General features: G+C 55.8%; 1 protein-coding gene across 6 annotated transcripts; it reads left to right on the forward strand.

Moving 5' to 3' along the window:
* Nucleotides 1–781: 781 nt before the first annotated feature.
* On the forward strand, nucleotides 782–15,713 carry CCDC9 (coiled-coil domain containing 9). 6 transcript variants are annotated; one of them, XM_079799461.1, is made up of 15 exons: nucleotides 811–959; nucleotides 2,565–2,638; nucleotides 2,757–2,861; nucleotides 4,685–4,786; nucleotides 4,959–5,210; nucleotides 7,281–7,364; nucleotides 7,446–7,619; nucleotides 8,751–8,932; nucleotides 12,292–12,338; nucleotides 12,449–12,581; nucleotides 13,001–13,091; nucleotides 13,178–13,622; nucleotides 13,995–14,087; nucleotides 14,987–15,036; nucleotides 15,564–15,713. In XM_079799461.1, the coding sequence occupies exons 2-15, from the start codon at nucleotides 2,636–2,638 to the stop codon at nucleotides 15,579–15,581; spliced, it is 1,779 nt and encodes a 592-aa protein (XP_079655587.1). In that variant the 5' UTR covers nucleotides 811–959; nucleotides 2,565–2,635; the 3' UTR covers nucleotides 15,582–15,713. The 6 variants fall into 6 exon arrangements, with proteins under 6 accessions (XP_079655585.1, XP_079655587.1, XP_079655589.1 ...); XM_079799459.1 differs by lacking the exon at nucleotides 15,564–15,713 and having other exon boundaries at nucleotides 782–893; nucleotides 14,987–15,551; XM_079799463.1 differs by lacking the exon at nucleotides 13,995–14,087.
* The last annotated feature ends 675 nt before the right edge of the window (nucleotides 15,714–16,388 follow it).

Consider the following 16,388-nt stretch of genomic DNA (forward strand, 5'->3'; position numbering starts at 1 on the left):
TCAAGGAACGCCCCTATGAGGAGGTGACATTTGAATAAAGAGTTGGAAGGCTGTACACAGTAGCCACATAAAGGGCAAGGGACTACCAGGGACTTCCAATGTTTTAAACCACAAAATAAAATGACTGGCAACCTCAGGGAATCTGGTCTGCCCACTTATAACTGTCATCACCTCCTGTAAGGGTACTCCATAGCATTCACCATCGCTTCTAATAACTGGTTCCTGCCTAAGTGTTGGTGAGTGCATAACCCCCCGGAGTCTGTAGCCAAATCCAGCTGATCCTCTTCTGAGTTCTTCCAGTTCACTCGCCACAGGTCCTCTGCACAGGTGGTGGGTCTTCTGCCTGCATAGCCACCCCCTCACCCTCAGGCCTCTCCTCCGCCCTTCTTACAAGACCGCTGCCACATTTCTGTTGGTTATTTCACGTTTTCTTGTGCCTTCCCTCATGAGGGTAGGGATGGAGTGTACCCCTTGCATTCATCACTCTGGCCCCCCTTACTTCCCCGGCACAAGCCGGGCAGGTCAGGCCTCCGGGAGTCAAGGACCAGTGCCAGGCACGCACCTACTTATTGGAACCAGGAAGTAAGGGAGCCTGTAAAGGCCAGAGAGAGGAGATGGAGCCTGCTTCCTTCGAAGAGGGTAATCCAGGCAGAAGGAAGTTGGACAAACTTGCAGAACATCCTTGCGGATCAGCTCCACCCATTCCCGCGTCCACTCGTGGGGGGCGCGGCGCCTTTAAGGATCCCGGAAACGGGCCGCAGGACCGGAAGTGACCCTCTTTATTTCCCCTCTTCACGTGGTGCAGGCGGGAAGTGACGCGCGGGGCCCCGGGAGCTGCGGACGCGGAGGCCGACGGAGCGGGAGTCGCGGACGCCGCGGGGTCTCCGGGACAGGTGACCGGGCGAGGGGGCCGGGAGCGCGCCCGGAGAGGGCGTGGCCTGACGCCCCACGTGGAGGCAGTAAGCGCGGGCAGGGGGAGCGAGCAGCCCGCGGGGGCGGGATCGGAGTACTCTGCGGGGGGCGGGGACTGGACGCCCACATGGGAAGCGAGTGGGGCGCTGGCGGGGCGGGACGTTGGCGAGTGGGCAGGGCCCCGGCGTGGACGGGCAGCGGGGGGTGAGGCCGAAAAGTTATGCCCGCGCTGGGGGGGGCGGGGCCCAAATGTAGCCCGGAGAGCTCGGGGGCGGGGCCGGGGCGCTGGCCGGGAGACGCTGGGGGCGGGGCCAGAAAGTTTTGCCCGATCTGGGAGTGGGTCCAGATCCTTGGCGGGGAAGTCAGGGGCGGGTCTAGGGGCTGACGTGAAGGCGAGGGCGGGATCAAAAAGTTGCCGGGGGATTGAGGGGCGGGGCCAGGGTCCTGGCCGGGGAACGCTGAGGTGGAGCCAGAAAGTTTTGCTGGAGTTCGGGGGGCAAGTTCCGAGCTTTGGCGGGGAAGCCGGCAGCCCCGTGCCTGGGGGGGCCGGGGGTGGGGCCAAATATTGACTCGACCTGGAAGGGGCGGGAGCCAGGGGGCGTGACGAGAAGGTCGGTTGGTTAAGCCGGAGGCGTGGCCAGTGAGAGCTGGCGAGCCCGGGGCGGCGCCGGCGTAATAACGCGAGAAGGAGGGGGGCGGTTCCCAGCTGTTGCTTGGGGACCGGGGGGCGGGGCCAGAAGGTCGGTGGGTGAAGTCGGAAGCCGGGCCTGATCAATGACACGAAGCGTGGGCGGGGCCAGAAAGTTTGCCCCGGCGGGGGGGCGGGGCCCTAGCGTTCCCGACGGGGTTGGAGCTGGCGCTCTTTCCCGTTCAGCCACGGGCGGGTCGGGAAAATTCCGCGTCCGGACAGGGCGAGTATTCACTAGGAAGGTCGGGCCAGGCGCTGGAAGCCTCGCCAGTGGGTACCGGGCCTGTTTTCGGGATCTTTGCAGGGAGGCAGCTGCCTTATTTTCCCGATGGTGGGAACGCGGCTGGGACAACCCTGAGGGAGGTGTGGGTTTAGGATGTTCTCCGAGGGTCGGGGCAGCCTGAGGGAGTGAGGTTCGAGCTTTTTTAGAGTGTGGAGTTATGGGGTGTTTCTGAAACTTTCCTGGGAAAGAAGTGAATTTAGAATCTTCACTGGGATGTGAGCGGCATCACAATGGGCGCAGGGAGGTGGGCTTAGAACTTCCTTGTACAGGTTTGGGGGAGGTGGAGGATGTAGCTAAAGCTCTCCTGAGATGGAGGCCCGGTTAAAACTCTCAGCACAGGGTGTGGAGGCTGGACTGGGGAACTTCGTTTGGAGGGAAGCAGTGTTAGCTGGTTTCTTAATGCTGTGAGTGGGGCCAGAACTTTCCTGAGGTGGGTGTGACTCTAGTGTTTACAGGGAAATGGTGGGTCCTAATGTTCACAGGGGGCCGAGCTTAAAATTTTCCCGGGAAGGGGCGGGGGCTGGTATTTCAAGAAGAGCACTGGAGAGTGAGGGCTAGAATTCTTTGGGGATGCAGGTGTGTGTGTGTGTGTGTGTGTACACGTACGTATTATGATGGGAGAGAGGAAGCAGGTTGGGGTGGGGGCATTGGCCTTAGTTCTTTTGTTTCTTCTGCTCTCAGGAACCCCCAGCGCTGTATCCACATTTTGCAGGAAAGGTTTGCTGGGACCCTGGCCCCACCCAGTCAGCAGAATGGTGAGATGGCAAGTTCTGAATCTGAGCTTTGCAGCAGGGGGCTTGGGAGGAGGGGGTCCAGGTGCCAGACGCAGAACTTGGTTTTTCTTACTGTCTCTCAACTGCCTCCCTGTCTCAGTCAGCCACGCTGGATCTGAAATCGAAGGAGGAGAAGGATGCTGAATTGGACAAGAGGATCGAGGCTCTTCGACGGAAGAATGAGGCCCTCATCCGGCGCTACCAGGTGCCCTAGCCCTGCCCTGGGAGACCCCATCCCCTCTCCTCCCTGCAGTGAGTTTCCCTCACCTCTCCTTTTCTTAAAACCTTGTCATGGTTTCCCTTCACTCTCAGGATAAAAGCCAAAGGCCTTAGCCTGGCATTCCTTCCTCCATGCCATCATTCCATCGCTCATTCACAAATATTCATCGAGGTCTTTGCTGTCCCAGGCCCTGTGCTGAGTGGTGCTGGGGAAACAGCGTGACAGACAGCCCGGGGTCTGCCCTTCCAGGGGCGACAGTCCAGTGGGGGCACAGAACTGTCTTCAGTCAGTGTGACCCAGAGGAGGCAGGCTGGGATCTTTGGGGGTCTTTGGGAGCCCAGCCTGGAGGATATTATGGAGGGCTTCCTGGAGGAGGGGATTCTGAGACCTGAAGGGTGAGTAGACATTAGCCATTTGAAAAGTAGAGCAGAGATGTTTCAAGCAGAAGAAACAGTTTGTGTAAAAACTTGGAGCTTAAAATTAGAGGGTCAGTGGGGAATATTGACCTGGAGAGGTCAGCAGGGCCAGACTGAGAGTTTGGACTTCTTGAGGGCACAGGGGAGCGCCATGGAGGGCTTTTGAGAGGAGGGGGCCCAGGTCAGAATAGCTTTTTAGGAAGACCCCGTCTGGCTGCTGTGTGTGGTGGTGGATGGGAGAAGGTGGTGGGGGATGGGAGAAGGTGATGCCGGAGACCAGAGGCCAGGGAGGAAGCTGAGGCAGGGACCTCGGGGAGAGAGGAGGTGCTTGGCTTGGGACAGTGACTGATGGACAGTGGTGTGAAGTGGAGGGGAGTGGGGAGAGTCCAGGACAAGGTCCAGGTCCCTGCCAAAGGTGACAGTAGGTGGTGGGGCTGTCCCAGAGATGGGGCCTGGGAGGAGGATGGGGTTTCATTTATTCATTCTTCATTCATTCATTAAAAAAAAAAAAGCGTCTTGAGTTTCTGTTGTGTGCCAGGCAGTGTTCTAGGCCCCGGGATACATTAGCAACAAAACAGACAGATGTCCCTGCCCTCAGGCAGATTCTGTTGCAGGGGGAGACAGACAACAGGCAAAATAGACATAATGCCAGGGATGAAGAGGAACGGGCGGGAGAATGGCAGGGGAGCTGTCTCTATAAGCCGGTCAGGGAAGGCCTCCCTAAGAAGGGGAACATTTGAGCGGAGACCTGAAGGAGGTGAGCGCCTGAAGGATCTCTGGGGGAAGTGTTTTCGGCTGAGGAAACAGCAGGTGCAAAGGCCCCGAAACAGGTCTGAGCCTGCTATGTTCTAGGAGCAGTGAGGAGGCCAGAGTGAGTGAGGGTGGGAGATTGAGGCGGGGTGGTGAGCAGGACAGACCTTAGGCTGTGAGGGAGCCTGCCAGCATACGGAGTCCATCAGAGACAGACAGACAGACAGTGCCAGTAGGAGACGAAAGAGACAGGAGAGGGAAGGCAGGTGGACAAGCACACACTCAAGGGCCAACAAAAGGAAAACGGAGAGACGGAGAGTACACACACGCACTGGACAGGAGGGGGGAGGGCAAGAGCAGCGTGGAGCTCTTTCCTCCCCTGGAAACAGTCTCCCCCAGAGACCCTCCGGTCCCTCACCTCCTCAGGCTCCACTCAGATGTTGCCCTTACTCAGAGACGGGCACCAGCGGAGGGCTCTGAGCAGTTGGCTGCAGTTTGGGGGAAGATGCCGAGGTCACCAGCGTTCTTGCCTGGAGCTCAGGAGAGAGGCCTGGGCTGCGGCCAGACTCGGGAGAAACGCAGGGGGCTTTGGGAGTTCAGCCATGCACTCACCCCACACTCACCTCTGATGTTTGCTCCTAGGAGATCGAGGAGGATCGGAAAAAAGCTGAACTGGAGGGCGTAGCCGTGACAGCTCCCCGGAAGGGCCGCTCGCTGGAGAAGGAGAATGTGGCAGTTGACGTGGTGAGCCCCACACTGCGGTGGGGACAACAGAGGACAGGGAGGGGGGAGAGCTGAGACCCGAGATCATGTTAACTGCCCCAGATCTGTGGGTGGCCTTCATCCTGGCAGCCGCCCTGGGCTGTCCTACTCTTCTTGCTCCAGTGACTGGAATTTTCCTTTCTCCCCCTCCCAGGAAAAGAACCAGGGTCCTTTCCGGAGGGCTCCTGGGACCCCTCGGCCCTCGGGGACGAGCAGGGGAGGAGGCCGGACTCCCCCCCAGCAGGGAGGCCGGGCAGGCATGGGCCGGGCCTCCCGCAACTGGGAAGACAGTCCTGGGGAGCAGCCTCGAGGAGGAGCTGGCAGCCGCGGCCGGAGGGGCCGGGGCAGAGGGTCCCCTCATCTCTCTGGAGCTGGAGATACCTCAGCTGCCGACCGCAAATCCAAGGTAGGAGCTGGGAAGGGGCTCTCCATTGTTTCTCTCTATTCCTACTCTTAGATGGACCGTTCGCCTGTTTGTCCATCTTTCTGTGCGCCTCTCTCTCTTTCAGCTCCTCCATCCGGCTTGCTCTCTCCCCCTCTTGACCAGTGCCTGTGTGTACTCGCCCTGCCTCTGTTTTCCTTCTTTTTTTTTTTTTTTTTTTCTGTCAGGTGTGTGCTCGCCCATCTGCCTTCCTTCGCCTGTCTCTTTCTTCTCTTACTGGCTCTGTCTGTCTCTGATAAACTCTGTGTGTCTGGCAGGCTCTGTCCAGTACATGTGCTTCCTCTCTTTCTCCTCTAGATTTGTTTGTGGGGAACAGTGACATTCTTATTGTAACTCCTGCCACTGCCCTGACCCTTAGGTTAGCGGGGTGGGAGGCTGTCTGGCATAGTGGCTCAGAACCCGCCATGGACTTGGGGTCATCTTAGTTCTATTTGTTCCCTGCCCTGGAGCAGCTCACTCCCCTCTGGGTTCTTGCTCTTAACTGGGAAGAACATCTGGTGTAAAGGTTATCATAAACATTTGTGACATCAGGCACTGAAACCCTCAGTAAGTGCTCAATGAACATGACCTATGGGTGTTTATTATTTGTATGAGAGGCCTGGTGCACAAAATTTGTGCACGGGTAGGGTCCCTAGGCCTGGCCAGCAATCAGGGCCGATCGGGGCCTTCTGGCTGCTGGCTGGGGCCTCTCTTCCCCAGCTGCTGGCCTGGGCCTTCCTTCATTCCGTGCCGCCCCCTGGTGGTCAGCCATGTGATAGTGAGCGATTGAACTCCCCGTCTCTCAGTCGAACTCCCAAGGGGACACTTTGCATATTAGCCTTTTATATATATAGATATGCTAAGCTGCTGTAACAAAAAGACCCCACTTAAGTCAGGTGGAAGTTTATTTATCTCTTATATGCTGAGCCCTGGGAATAAAAATGTCAACTCCAGCAGCGTAGCCATGTGCTTGTATAAAATTTTGTTACCATGGAGGAAGGGGAGAATGGATTGTGGGGGGGGGTCACCAAGCCATCTGCCAAGTTATTGTCATTATTTCTATGGCGACCATGGTGTCTCAGGGTCCCCAACCTCTCCCCCAGGTTCAGTGTTTTGCTAGAAAGATTCCTGACTGAAATATATTACAGTGAAAGAATTCAAAGCAAAATCAGCAAGGCACGTGGGCTGAAATCTGGAGGAAACCAGCTTGCCCAGTGGGGTCATACAGGTTACACTCAATTCCTCAAGCATTGCCCTGGCCGGTGTGGCTCAGGTTGAGCATCATCCCATGCATTGAAAGGTTGCTGGTTTGATTCCAGTCAAGTCACATGCCTGGGTTTCAGGCTTAGTCCCTAGGAGGGGGTGTGCAGGAGACAGCCAATCAGTGTTCCTCTCTCACATCACTTTCTCTCTCTCACTCAAATCAGTAAAAAAAAATTTTTTAAAGTCCTCAAGCATTGAGGATCACCTACCAGGGACTCTAATAGAAACGTAATGCCCAGGGTTTTTTGTTGTTTTTAAAAAAAAAATATATTTTTAATTGATTTCAGAGAGGAAGGGAGAAAGATAGAGAAGTAGAAAGATCAGTGATGAGAGAGAATCATTGATTGGCTGCCTCCTGCACGTCCCCTACTGGGGGGGATCAAGCCCACAACCTGGGCATGTGCCCTTGGCCAGAATCGAACCTGGGACCCTTTAGTCCACCGGCCAATGCTCTAGCCACTGAGCCAAACCGGCTAGGGCCAGGGTTTCTATTGGGGGCTAGCCATGTAGGTCTCCTCTGCTTGGTATGTATCCAGATTCCTGACCCCAATATGGCGTTCAGCATACACCATATTGATGGCACAAACCGAGGCCCAGCGAGTCCTCCTTATTAATGAATGTTGACCGGGGACACACTGCAGCCAAATTCCCCAGCCAAGGGCTGGCCTTTAAAGCAGACCTGTCCAGAGGAGACACTCAGAGCTGTCATTTTAACTCTTAAGCACAAGGAGTTGAGTGGTTCTTCCTGACACCCGGTGTCTCTGTAACCCCTCCTCCTCCCGCCCCCCCCAGGAGTGGGAGGAGCGGCGCAAGCAGAATATCGAGAAGATGAACGAAGAGATGGAGAAGATTGCGGAGTATGAGCGCAACCAGCGGGTCAGTGCCAGGGTGTCCCCCGTGTGAGGCCCGGCTGCCAGGCCTGGGTGAACCTGCCAACCCCGATCCCTGTGCCTGCAGGAAGGCGTGCTGGAGCCCAACCCGGTGCGGAACTTCCTGGACGACCCCCGGCGGCGCAGCGGGCCCCTGGAGGAGCCTGAGCGGGACCGCCGGGAGGGCAGCCGCAGGCACGGGCGCAACTGGGGGGGCTCGGACTTTGAGCGCGTGCGCTGCGGCCTCGAGCAGGAGCGGCAGGTGGGTGCTGGCAGCGGGGGCACGCTGGGCCAGGCCCCGTTCTGCAGCCAGAATCTCACCTCAGCAAACGTCCTGGGTGTGTGCCTAGCGGCAGGCACAGCAGGGAGCGAGACAGCAGGGAGGCAGAGCAGGGAAAGGCAGTGACTGGCTGGCTCTCACCCCAAGTGACCTGGTTCTGTGCCAGGACCACACTGCTTTCTTTCTCATTCCTAATGTTAGTGATGTTTGCTGCCCAACTGAGTGCCAGGCGCTGTCCTAGGTGCTGCAGCCAAGGGTTAGCAAGGCAAAGCCCCTGTCCTGAAGAAGTTGATTCTGGTGGGAGCTAAATGAATGGATATATAGGGTGTCTCCTCACAAAACCGTGTACACACTTTGAATGACTATGAAGTTAGTGTTTGTTAACATACAGTTCATTTTCAAAATTTAAAAGAATCTACAGAAATGAATAATATTTTTTGTCAATGCCTGTTTTCAAACTGGTGACCATTCTGGTCCAGGCACTGCTGATAACTCGAAGCAGCAGAATCGCAAATATAAAGAATAGTTTTGTTCGGTACTTATGCGCCCTCAGTTTGTCAACTGTTGCTGGTGTTGTACTGTAAACTTTATCTTTTATATATCCTCATAAAAAAGTCTAGTGGATACATTGTCTTTGTTCAAAGCTTAGTCTGGCTTCACCCATTATTTCAAATCAGGTAAACCTGGAAAGGAGTGAAAATTGAGTTATCAGCTGCTAAAATGTGTACACACACTTGGAATAATTATAAAGGCAATGTTTGTACTGCAACTGCATTTTCAAGCTTCCAGTAGCATTTTGGGATGAATTTCCTTTGCTTAAAGCTTAGTCTGGCTGGAAAGAAAAAACCCTCCATTGAGCTATCAGCTGTGAAAGTGTGCATACATGTTTTTGGGACACCCTGTGGCATGAGAGGCAGGTAATGCAAATGTCATGAAGAAGAATCCAGCAGGGTGAGGGGACAGATCTGGGATGGTCTCTCTGAGGAGGTGTCACTGAGCAGACCTGGTTCTAACCTCTGCCCTGTCCCCTCCTGTGTGACCTCTGGGCTTGGAGGACCTGGGGTAGAGGGGTGGGTGGCAGAACAGGCCCTGACTGCTGTCTGCTGTGGGCAGGGCCGCCGGACTGGCCTGGGCGGTGCCAGTGACATGACACTCTCCATGACGGGCCGGGAGCGGTCAGAGTACCTGCGCTGGAAGCAGGAGAGGGAGAAGATCGACCAGGAGCGGCTGCAGAGACACCGCAAGCCCACCGGCCAGTGGCGGCGGGAGTGGGATGCTGAGAAGACCGATGGGATGTGAGTCTCGTCCCTGCCTGCCCCTGTTTGGCTCCTTGACCTGGGCCCTGACCCGTGTGCTCAGTGGTTGGGCGTTGGAACTCCTTTGACTGGCTCTGGTTTCTCACCCTGTATCAGTTAGTGATCGCTGTGGCAAGGCTGTGTAACCAGGGGCATGTAAAAGCACTCCTTTCTCCTGTGTTCAGGGGTCAGCTGGGTTCAGCTGATCCAGGCTGACGGTCAGCTGTGGGTTCGACAGGGCGTGGCTTCTTGAAGCAGGTTGAACTCAGTTCTGCTCCATGTGTGTTCATTCTGGGGGTCAGGCTGAGGGGAGCAGAACATGACTGGCAGATGTGCAAGAGGGAGAATGGATAAACCTCCCCATTTTATTAGCCAACAGACCCAGCATCTCGGGAACTTAAACTGCCCACTCGAGTGGCGGGAACTGCCCTCACTCCATGGCTGAAGGCGTGGATGTAAATTCTCACGCGGTGGGGGGGGGGGGCAGGAAGAATGGCTAACAGTGATTAGACCTTTGCATCTTCCCTTCATCCCTCGATAATTTGTATCCCCCAACCCAAACCCCTTGTCCCAGTGGCGGCATTATCCTCAGGTCTGACTTTGTCCCCTACCGGGTCCAGGAAGAACCAATTAGTCAGACTTAAAGCGAAGGCATCTTTGCATCATTGGCAGGAGGACCAACTTCCATATCAAAGCTGGTGAGGCTTCTGAGAGAGCTGACGAGTCTTAAGACCAGCATTTGTTTTTACCCGTCCTCTGTCCTTTGCTGCATTGGGAGATTTCACAACTAGAAGTTTGTTTTTTTGTTTGTTTTCAATATTCACTTGAGTATATGTTTTTTTAATTGATTTTAGAGAGAGAGGAAGGAAGAGAGAAACATCGATCGGTTGCCTTGACTGGGGATCCAAACCGCACCTTTTAAAAAATATATATTTTTAGTCCTAGCTGATTTGGTTCAGTGGATAGAGCATCAGCCTGTGGACTGAAGGGTCCCAGGTTCGATTCCGGTCAAGGGCACATGCCTGGGTTTTGGGCTCGATCCCCAGTAGGGGGTGTGCAGGAGGTAGTCAATCAATGATTCTCTCTCATCATTGATGTTTCTATCTCTCTTCCTCCCCATCTCTGAAATTAATAAAAATATTTTTAAAAATGTTTTTACAAATATGTTTTTATTGATTTTTAGGGAGATAGGAAGGGAGAGGGATAGAGAGATAGAAACATTGATGAGAGAGAAACATCATTGATCAGCTGCCTCCTGCACGCCCCCTACTGGGGATCAAGCCAGCAACCTGGCCGGGAATTGAACTGGTTAATGGGCCAATGCTCAACCACTGAGCCACACCAGCCAGGCCACACCTAGAAGTTTTATTGTTGATGCTGGCTTGAGAAAAAAGGGGACCTTATCTGTGGGCCTTGTGGTCAGAGCATTTATTTTTGGATTGGGTGCTAAGTTTGTGCAGGCGCGAGAAATAGTATTTTGTACAGGTATTGTCTCTGATCTTTCTAAAGTGTAGGCAGCTGGGCTTTGGGGAGATGTTCTCAGGGGTTAAGAATGGGGAAGTAATTATTTTTCTCTTATGTCCCCAAAGCAGCCTGCAACAAGTCTCATTAACTTGTGTGAGTTGACTTTGTTAGCAGATGTTTTTTGAGTCCCTCCTATGTGTCATGGAAGGTTCTAGGTGATGGGGATTCAACAGGGAATAAAACGCTTCTGGCTTCCTGGAACTTAGAGTCCTGTGAGGAAGATGGGTCATGAGTAGATCTAAAGTTAGGTCGAGAAGAATAATTGAGCAGAGTGCACAGAGGGATGGAGGCTGTTGTTTTAGATTAGATAATATAACTTTAGATGGGGGTTTAGGGAGGCCTCTGAGCTGAGGTTTGAAGGTGAGGGAACAGACCACTGAAAGATCTGGAGGAGCCCTCGCTGGGTAGTTCAGTGGGTTAGAGCATCATCCTAATACGCCAAGATTGTGGGTTCAATCTCAGGTCAGGGCTAGTCAGGGCACATACAAGAATCAACCAGCCCGGCCAGTGTTGCTCAGTGGTTGAGTATTGACCTATGAACCAGGAGGCCACCAGTCAATTTCGGTCAGGGTACATGCCCAGGTTGTGGGCTCAGTCCCCAGTGGGGGATGGGCAGGAGGCAGCCAATCAATGATTCTTTTTCATCATTGATGTTTCTATCTCTCTCCCTCTCCCTCCCCCTCTCCGAAATCAATAAAGAAAATTAAAAAAACAAAACAAAACAAAAAGAGTCAACCAATGAGCCTGGCTGATGTGGTTCACTTGGTTGGGCGTTGTACTGAGCCCGGGTTGCTCTCAGTGTTTCTCTCTAAAAATCAATGAAAAAAAAAAAAAAAAGAAAAGAGGCCCTAGCCAGTTTGGCTCAGCGGATAGAGCGTCGGCCTGCGGACTGAAGGGTCCCAGGTTCGATTCCGGTCAAGGGCACATGCCTGGGTTGTGGGCTTGATCCCCAGTGGGGTCGTGCAGGAGGCAGCCAATCAGTGACTCTCATCATTGATGTTTCTGTCTCTCCCTCTTCCTTCCTCTCTGAAATCAATAAAAGTATATTAAAAATAAAGAAAAAAGGATCAACCCATGAATAGGTAGAACAGCAGATCAATATTTCTCTCAAAAAACAACAACAACACACACACACACACACACACACACACACACACACACACACACACAAACACAAACGACCTGGAGAAGAGTGTCCTGGAGCAGCAGGCGAAGGCCTGAGGCAGGAGCTCCATGTGGTAGGAGAGCCTGCTTAGCTGGGCAGGTGACAGACAGTAACAGGAAATGAGACCAGCAGGAAGCTAGGGATCGTGTACTTTCCTAATTTTTGTTCTAGGGGGTCAAATACTGAATGTTTTCTTTCTGTATTTGTCATATGACGCCAAATTTGCCTCTTGTCCATCACCTGATCCTGTCCCCCTCTTAATCAGTAACATCCCTCTGGTTGACCATGTCTCCTGCTATGACCTTCATTTCTGACCCTGGCCCCCACCTCCCTCTTGGTTTGTTTTTGTTTTGTGAATCCTCACCTGGAGGACATTTTCTCCACTGATATTTAGAGAGAGAGGGAGGGAGGGAGGTGGGAGGCAGAGAGAGACACACACACATCCATTGGTTGCCTCCTACATGTGCCCTGACCAGTGCCTGGGATTGAACCTGCAACCCAGGTACTTGCCCTTGACCAGGAATCGAACCCATGACCTTTTGGTGCTCAGGCCAACACACTAACTACTGAGCACAGCGGCCATGGCCCATCTCTCCCTCTTATCTCTTCCCACCCCTCTTGCTTCCACTGTTCCCCCAGTTTCCTGCTCACCCCTTTTCTCTTTCCCCAGGTTCAAGGATGGCCCAGCCGCTGCTCTCGAACCATCTCACCGATATGGTGAGTGGGTGTCCCTGGGTGGGGTGAGGCAGCTGGCTGGGCCAGGTGTGGGGGTGGGGGTGGGGTTGTGCTGTGTCCCCCACCCCAACAACTGCTGGGTTCTGTTGCAGATGACCAGGCCTGGGCCCGTCCTCCCAAGCCCCCCACTTTCAGGGAGTTCCTGTCCCAGCACAAAGCTGAGGTCAGCCGCAGGAAGAGGAGGAGCAGCCGACCCCAGGCCAAGGCAGTCGCCCGTGCCTACAGGTGGGCCCCCCTTCCCTGGGCATGTGCACACTCCAGGGAACAACCCCCTGTTGTTCTCTGACTTGTTTGTTTGTGGTGGGTGTGTCTCTCAGGGCGCTTGTCTCTCTGTGGGTCAGGCCCTTCGTTGGGAGAGGTTGGGGCCTGTCTCTCCACTTGTCGCTCATCTGTCCCCTCCTCCTCTTCCGCCCATCTCCGCTTCTGCCACCTGGTCCTCCCTCCATTGTCTGTCCCTGACACCTGAAGACACACCCGCCATTTCCTCCTGAGTGCTCCAACACGCCAGACTGCCTCTGGAAATCCTGCAACCCCTCTCTCCCCCAAGTTGAATTTTGAACCTCTTCTCTGCGGAGGAGCGGGAGGTGGGAGCCCCGTCCTCCTGTGCCCCGCAGGCCTCACGACCCTTTCCTCTGACCTTCCAGTGACCATGATGACCGCTGGGAGACGAAGGAGGCAGAGTCTCCAGCCCCCGAGGCCTCACAACCCACTCCCCCCGAGGAGACGCCCACACAGGTAAGGCAGACTGTCATTTCTGGTAGGAGGTGTAGGGGTGCTCAGGGCCCCCACCCTCTCTTTGACTTGCCTTGTGTTCCCCACAGCTGCCCGAGACCCCGGCCCCTGCTCACCGGCCTCCTGAGGACCAGGGGGAGGAGGACCAGGGGGAGGAGGACCAGGGGGAGGAAGACGAAGAGGAGGAAGATGAAGGGGAGGATGAGGAATGGGAAGATGTGAGTGAGGGCGAGGAGGAGATTGAAGAGGAAGAAGAGGCTGATGACGAGGAGGAGGAGGAGGAGGGAGAGGAGGAGGAAGAACCAGCGCAAGACCACCAACCCCAAGAATCTGAGCCCACTGGGAGCGCCGGCAGTGAGCAGGCCAACAAAGAGCCCTCCAGCCCTGAGGAGCCCCTGCCACGTCCCCAGTCCCCTGCCACACCGTCCAGCCCCTTCTCACCCCCTGGGGGCCACCAGCCTGTGTCTGACTGGGGTGAAGAGATGGAGCTGAATTCTCCCCGGACCACCCACCCGGCTGATGCCCTCTCTCCGGGTGAGGCCTGGCCTTTTGGAAATGCATGAAGCTGGCTGCTTGTGTGTGTGTTCAAAGGGTGCATGGGCGGTGGGGGAGGGGGGTGACCCTCAGGGGCTGGGCCCCGTGTGCCCCATGGCGCTGGCGGCTAGGGAGGACAGTCCATGCCCATGTGTGTACTGTCCTTACTGATCTCTGAAATGCCCGTCCCCAGGTACTGCCCCTGCTCTGGGTCCTGCCAGAGCGCCCTCTAATAAAGAGTTCACGTTCAGTGACATTCCCATTCAACTGACATTCCCAAGCTGTGTCCTTGAACCCCCTTTCCCTCGGGCCCTTCTGTCTTGGATGCTACTTGGACAGGGAGGGGCTTGACCGGGCCTCCTCCTCCTCCAGGAGGTGACCAGCCAGCCCCTGCCTCCTTGGAGAGTGGGCCCAGCCTCCCGGGAATCCAGAAAGCTGAAGAGGAGGGGTCCGAGGCAGCTCCAGGTGGGGGAGCCGTGGGCCCTGGAGGTGGCTGCTTCCTTCCTCTTCCTCTGGGGCTGAGGGGAGGAGGGCTTGGTGGGGTGTGATGGAGTGGAGTATGTGGGGTAGCAGCTGGACCTGGGGGTGAAGTGAGAAGGGCAGGGGGCGGAGCTAAGGGAAGGATTCCTGGGGCCCAGTTACTAGGAACCCAGTGGAGGGGCCTGGGGATGAGCAGGCAGAGCCATGATGGGATTAGGATTTAGAGGTGAGTGAGCCTCAGGGGGTTGGAAAATAAAGGGGTGGGGCTAAGGGCAGGATTAGAAATTTGAATAGATTAAAAAAGGAGTGGGGAGAGCAGTCTAATGGATTTAGCTGTGAGCTGGATTAAATATTTGATGTGTAACCGAGTGGGGTAAATTAGAATAGAAATTCGGACCCTATTAGAATGTTGGGTCCTATGGCGTAGGAGGGAGACTGAACCCCGTTTCTCCACCTCCACTCTGGAAGCCAGGTTGTGAAGCAGGCACCTCCCCCCAGGACTGGGATTAGGGTTTGGGGGCAGAGCCGGGGAGGTCTGGTTAGAACTCAGGAGGCCGGCAAGGGCGAGCAGGCGCAGTAGGGCAGTCACGTTAGAGGAAGGTTTAAGCCCATGAGGTGGGTGGGCTGGGGTCTGAGAGGACAGTTTAGGGTGGTGGGTGAGGCCAGGTGTCCTAGCGCTTTGTTAGCCAAGTGACCGTGATGTCGTTACTGTATTCCAGTATTTTCTCGATTGTAAAGAGGGTTCTGCTGCGAGGATTAGTCTGAGGCCCCTAAACCACTCAGAACGGGGGTGTCTGTAGCCAAGCTCCATCGAGATGAGGGCCAGGGCCAGGCGGGTTGTCTAGGGACTGTTCCCCTCCGCTGACCGCCCCTTTTCTCCCCAGAGGGAGGCCCCGAGGGCCAGGAGACTGCGGAGATCACCGACTTCCAGAGGGTGCGTTTCTGCAAGGTGGTGGCGGCCGCCCCACCACCGGGGGCCGCCCGCTGACCGCGCCGCCGCCGCCGACTCTGCACTAACTTCCCGCAGCCTCGCTCCTGTCTTTTGCTTCTGCCACACTCCAGCCAGGAGAGGGTTAAATGTCAGGGGGGAGGAGCCTGAGACAGCGACCGGCGTGGGGCCAGGGCATTAGTCCAGTTTCACAAATGGGGGGAGCCGGAGACGTCTCCGAGTGACCCACCTGTGGAGGTCTCGGCGGGCAGGTGCTAGTCTCCGGGACGAGTTTCCCGCCGCCAGGAGGTGACATCTGAGGCATGGCTGCTAGCGGTGACTCGGCAAGGACTTGAACCACTGAGCCACCAGTTGTCTATTAAACGCAGCGCTTTCGCTAACCTTTGCACTGTGTTTCTGGCGGGGGCGGGCTGGGTTGCTGTGCTTGGCAGGCTTTTCTGTGGCGGAAGAGGCGGGAGGAAGGGTCTTTCTTTCTCCACCCCCTGATACCTCTTCCCGCCCCCCTCCCACAGGCCTCCCCGAATTCCTGAAGACGCTGCTGGGTGGGCACTGAAGCTTCCTGCCTTGATGGGGTGGGCGGCAGGAGGGGTTGGTCTGGCCGTCCTGGCTGTGCTCTCCTCCCTGGGGCCACTCTGGACCCCTGGCTTAGGGAGAGGGAGAAATTGCAGGTGGTGGGGGAGGAGCTGGGGGAGGGGCGTGACCGGGGCGTGGGGTTGAGCTGCAACTTGGGACTCAAAGTGTGGAGATTGGGCTTTGTGGGGCCTGATTAGGGTTTCTGGGAGGGCCAGAATCCTGGTGGGCGGAGTGAGAACGGGAACGCATTAGGATATGAGGGGGCCTCCAGAGCCGGTTTAGATGGGAGTTCCTAACGCTGGTGTGGGGCGCAGCCACCTAGGGGAGGTAGTGGTTAGAATTCGGTGCTGGAACGAGTGGAGTGCGGGGAAGAAAAGCGGTGGAGCCTGGACTAGAGAGAGGGGAAGCCAGGGGCAGAAGAGGACAGAATCGAATGCTGGAGTAAGGTCTGATTCAGAGGAAATTAAGCTGGAACTGGGGCTTGCGAGGCCTGAGCCTGGCAAGGGGGCGGGGCTCGGAGGCGAGGCTAGATGCCAGGAAGAAGCCTGAGTCCCTTAAAGGGGAGAGGGTTAAAGCGTGGGGAGGAGCTAAGCGCTGGGCGGCCTCGCGTTTAAGAGGCATGGGTAGCCCTGGCTGATGTGGCTCAGTTGGGCGTCCTCCCGTGCACCATTGCTCGTCAGGGCACCTGCCCGGGTTGGACTCTATCCCCCAGCAGAGGGCGTGCAGGAGGCAGCCAATCGTATTTCATTCTCACAGATGTTTCT

This window comes from Cnephaeus nilssonii, assembly GCF_951640355.1.
Source record: "Cnephaeus nilssonii genome assembly, chromosome: 20".
Classification (NCBI taxonomy): domain Eukaryota; kingdom Metazoa; phylum Chordata; class Mammalia; order Chiroptera; family Vespertilionidae; genus Cnephaeus; species Cnephaeus nilssonii.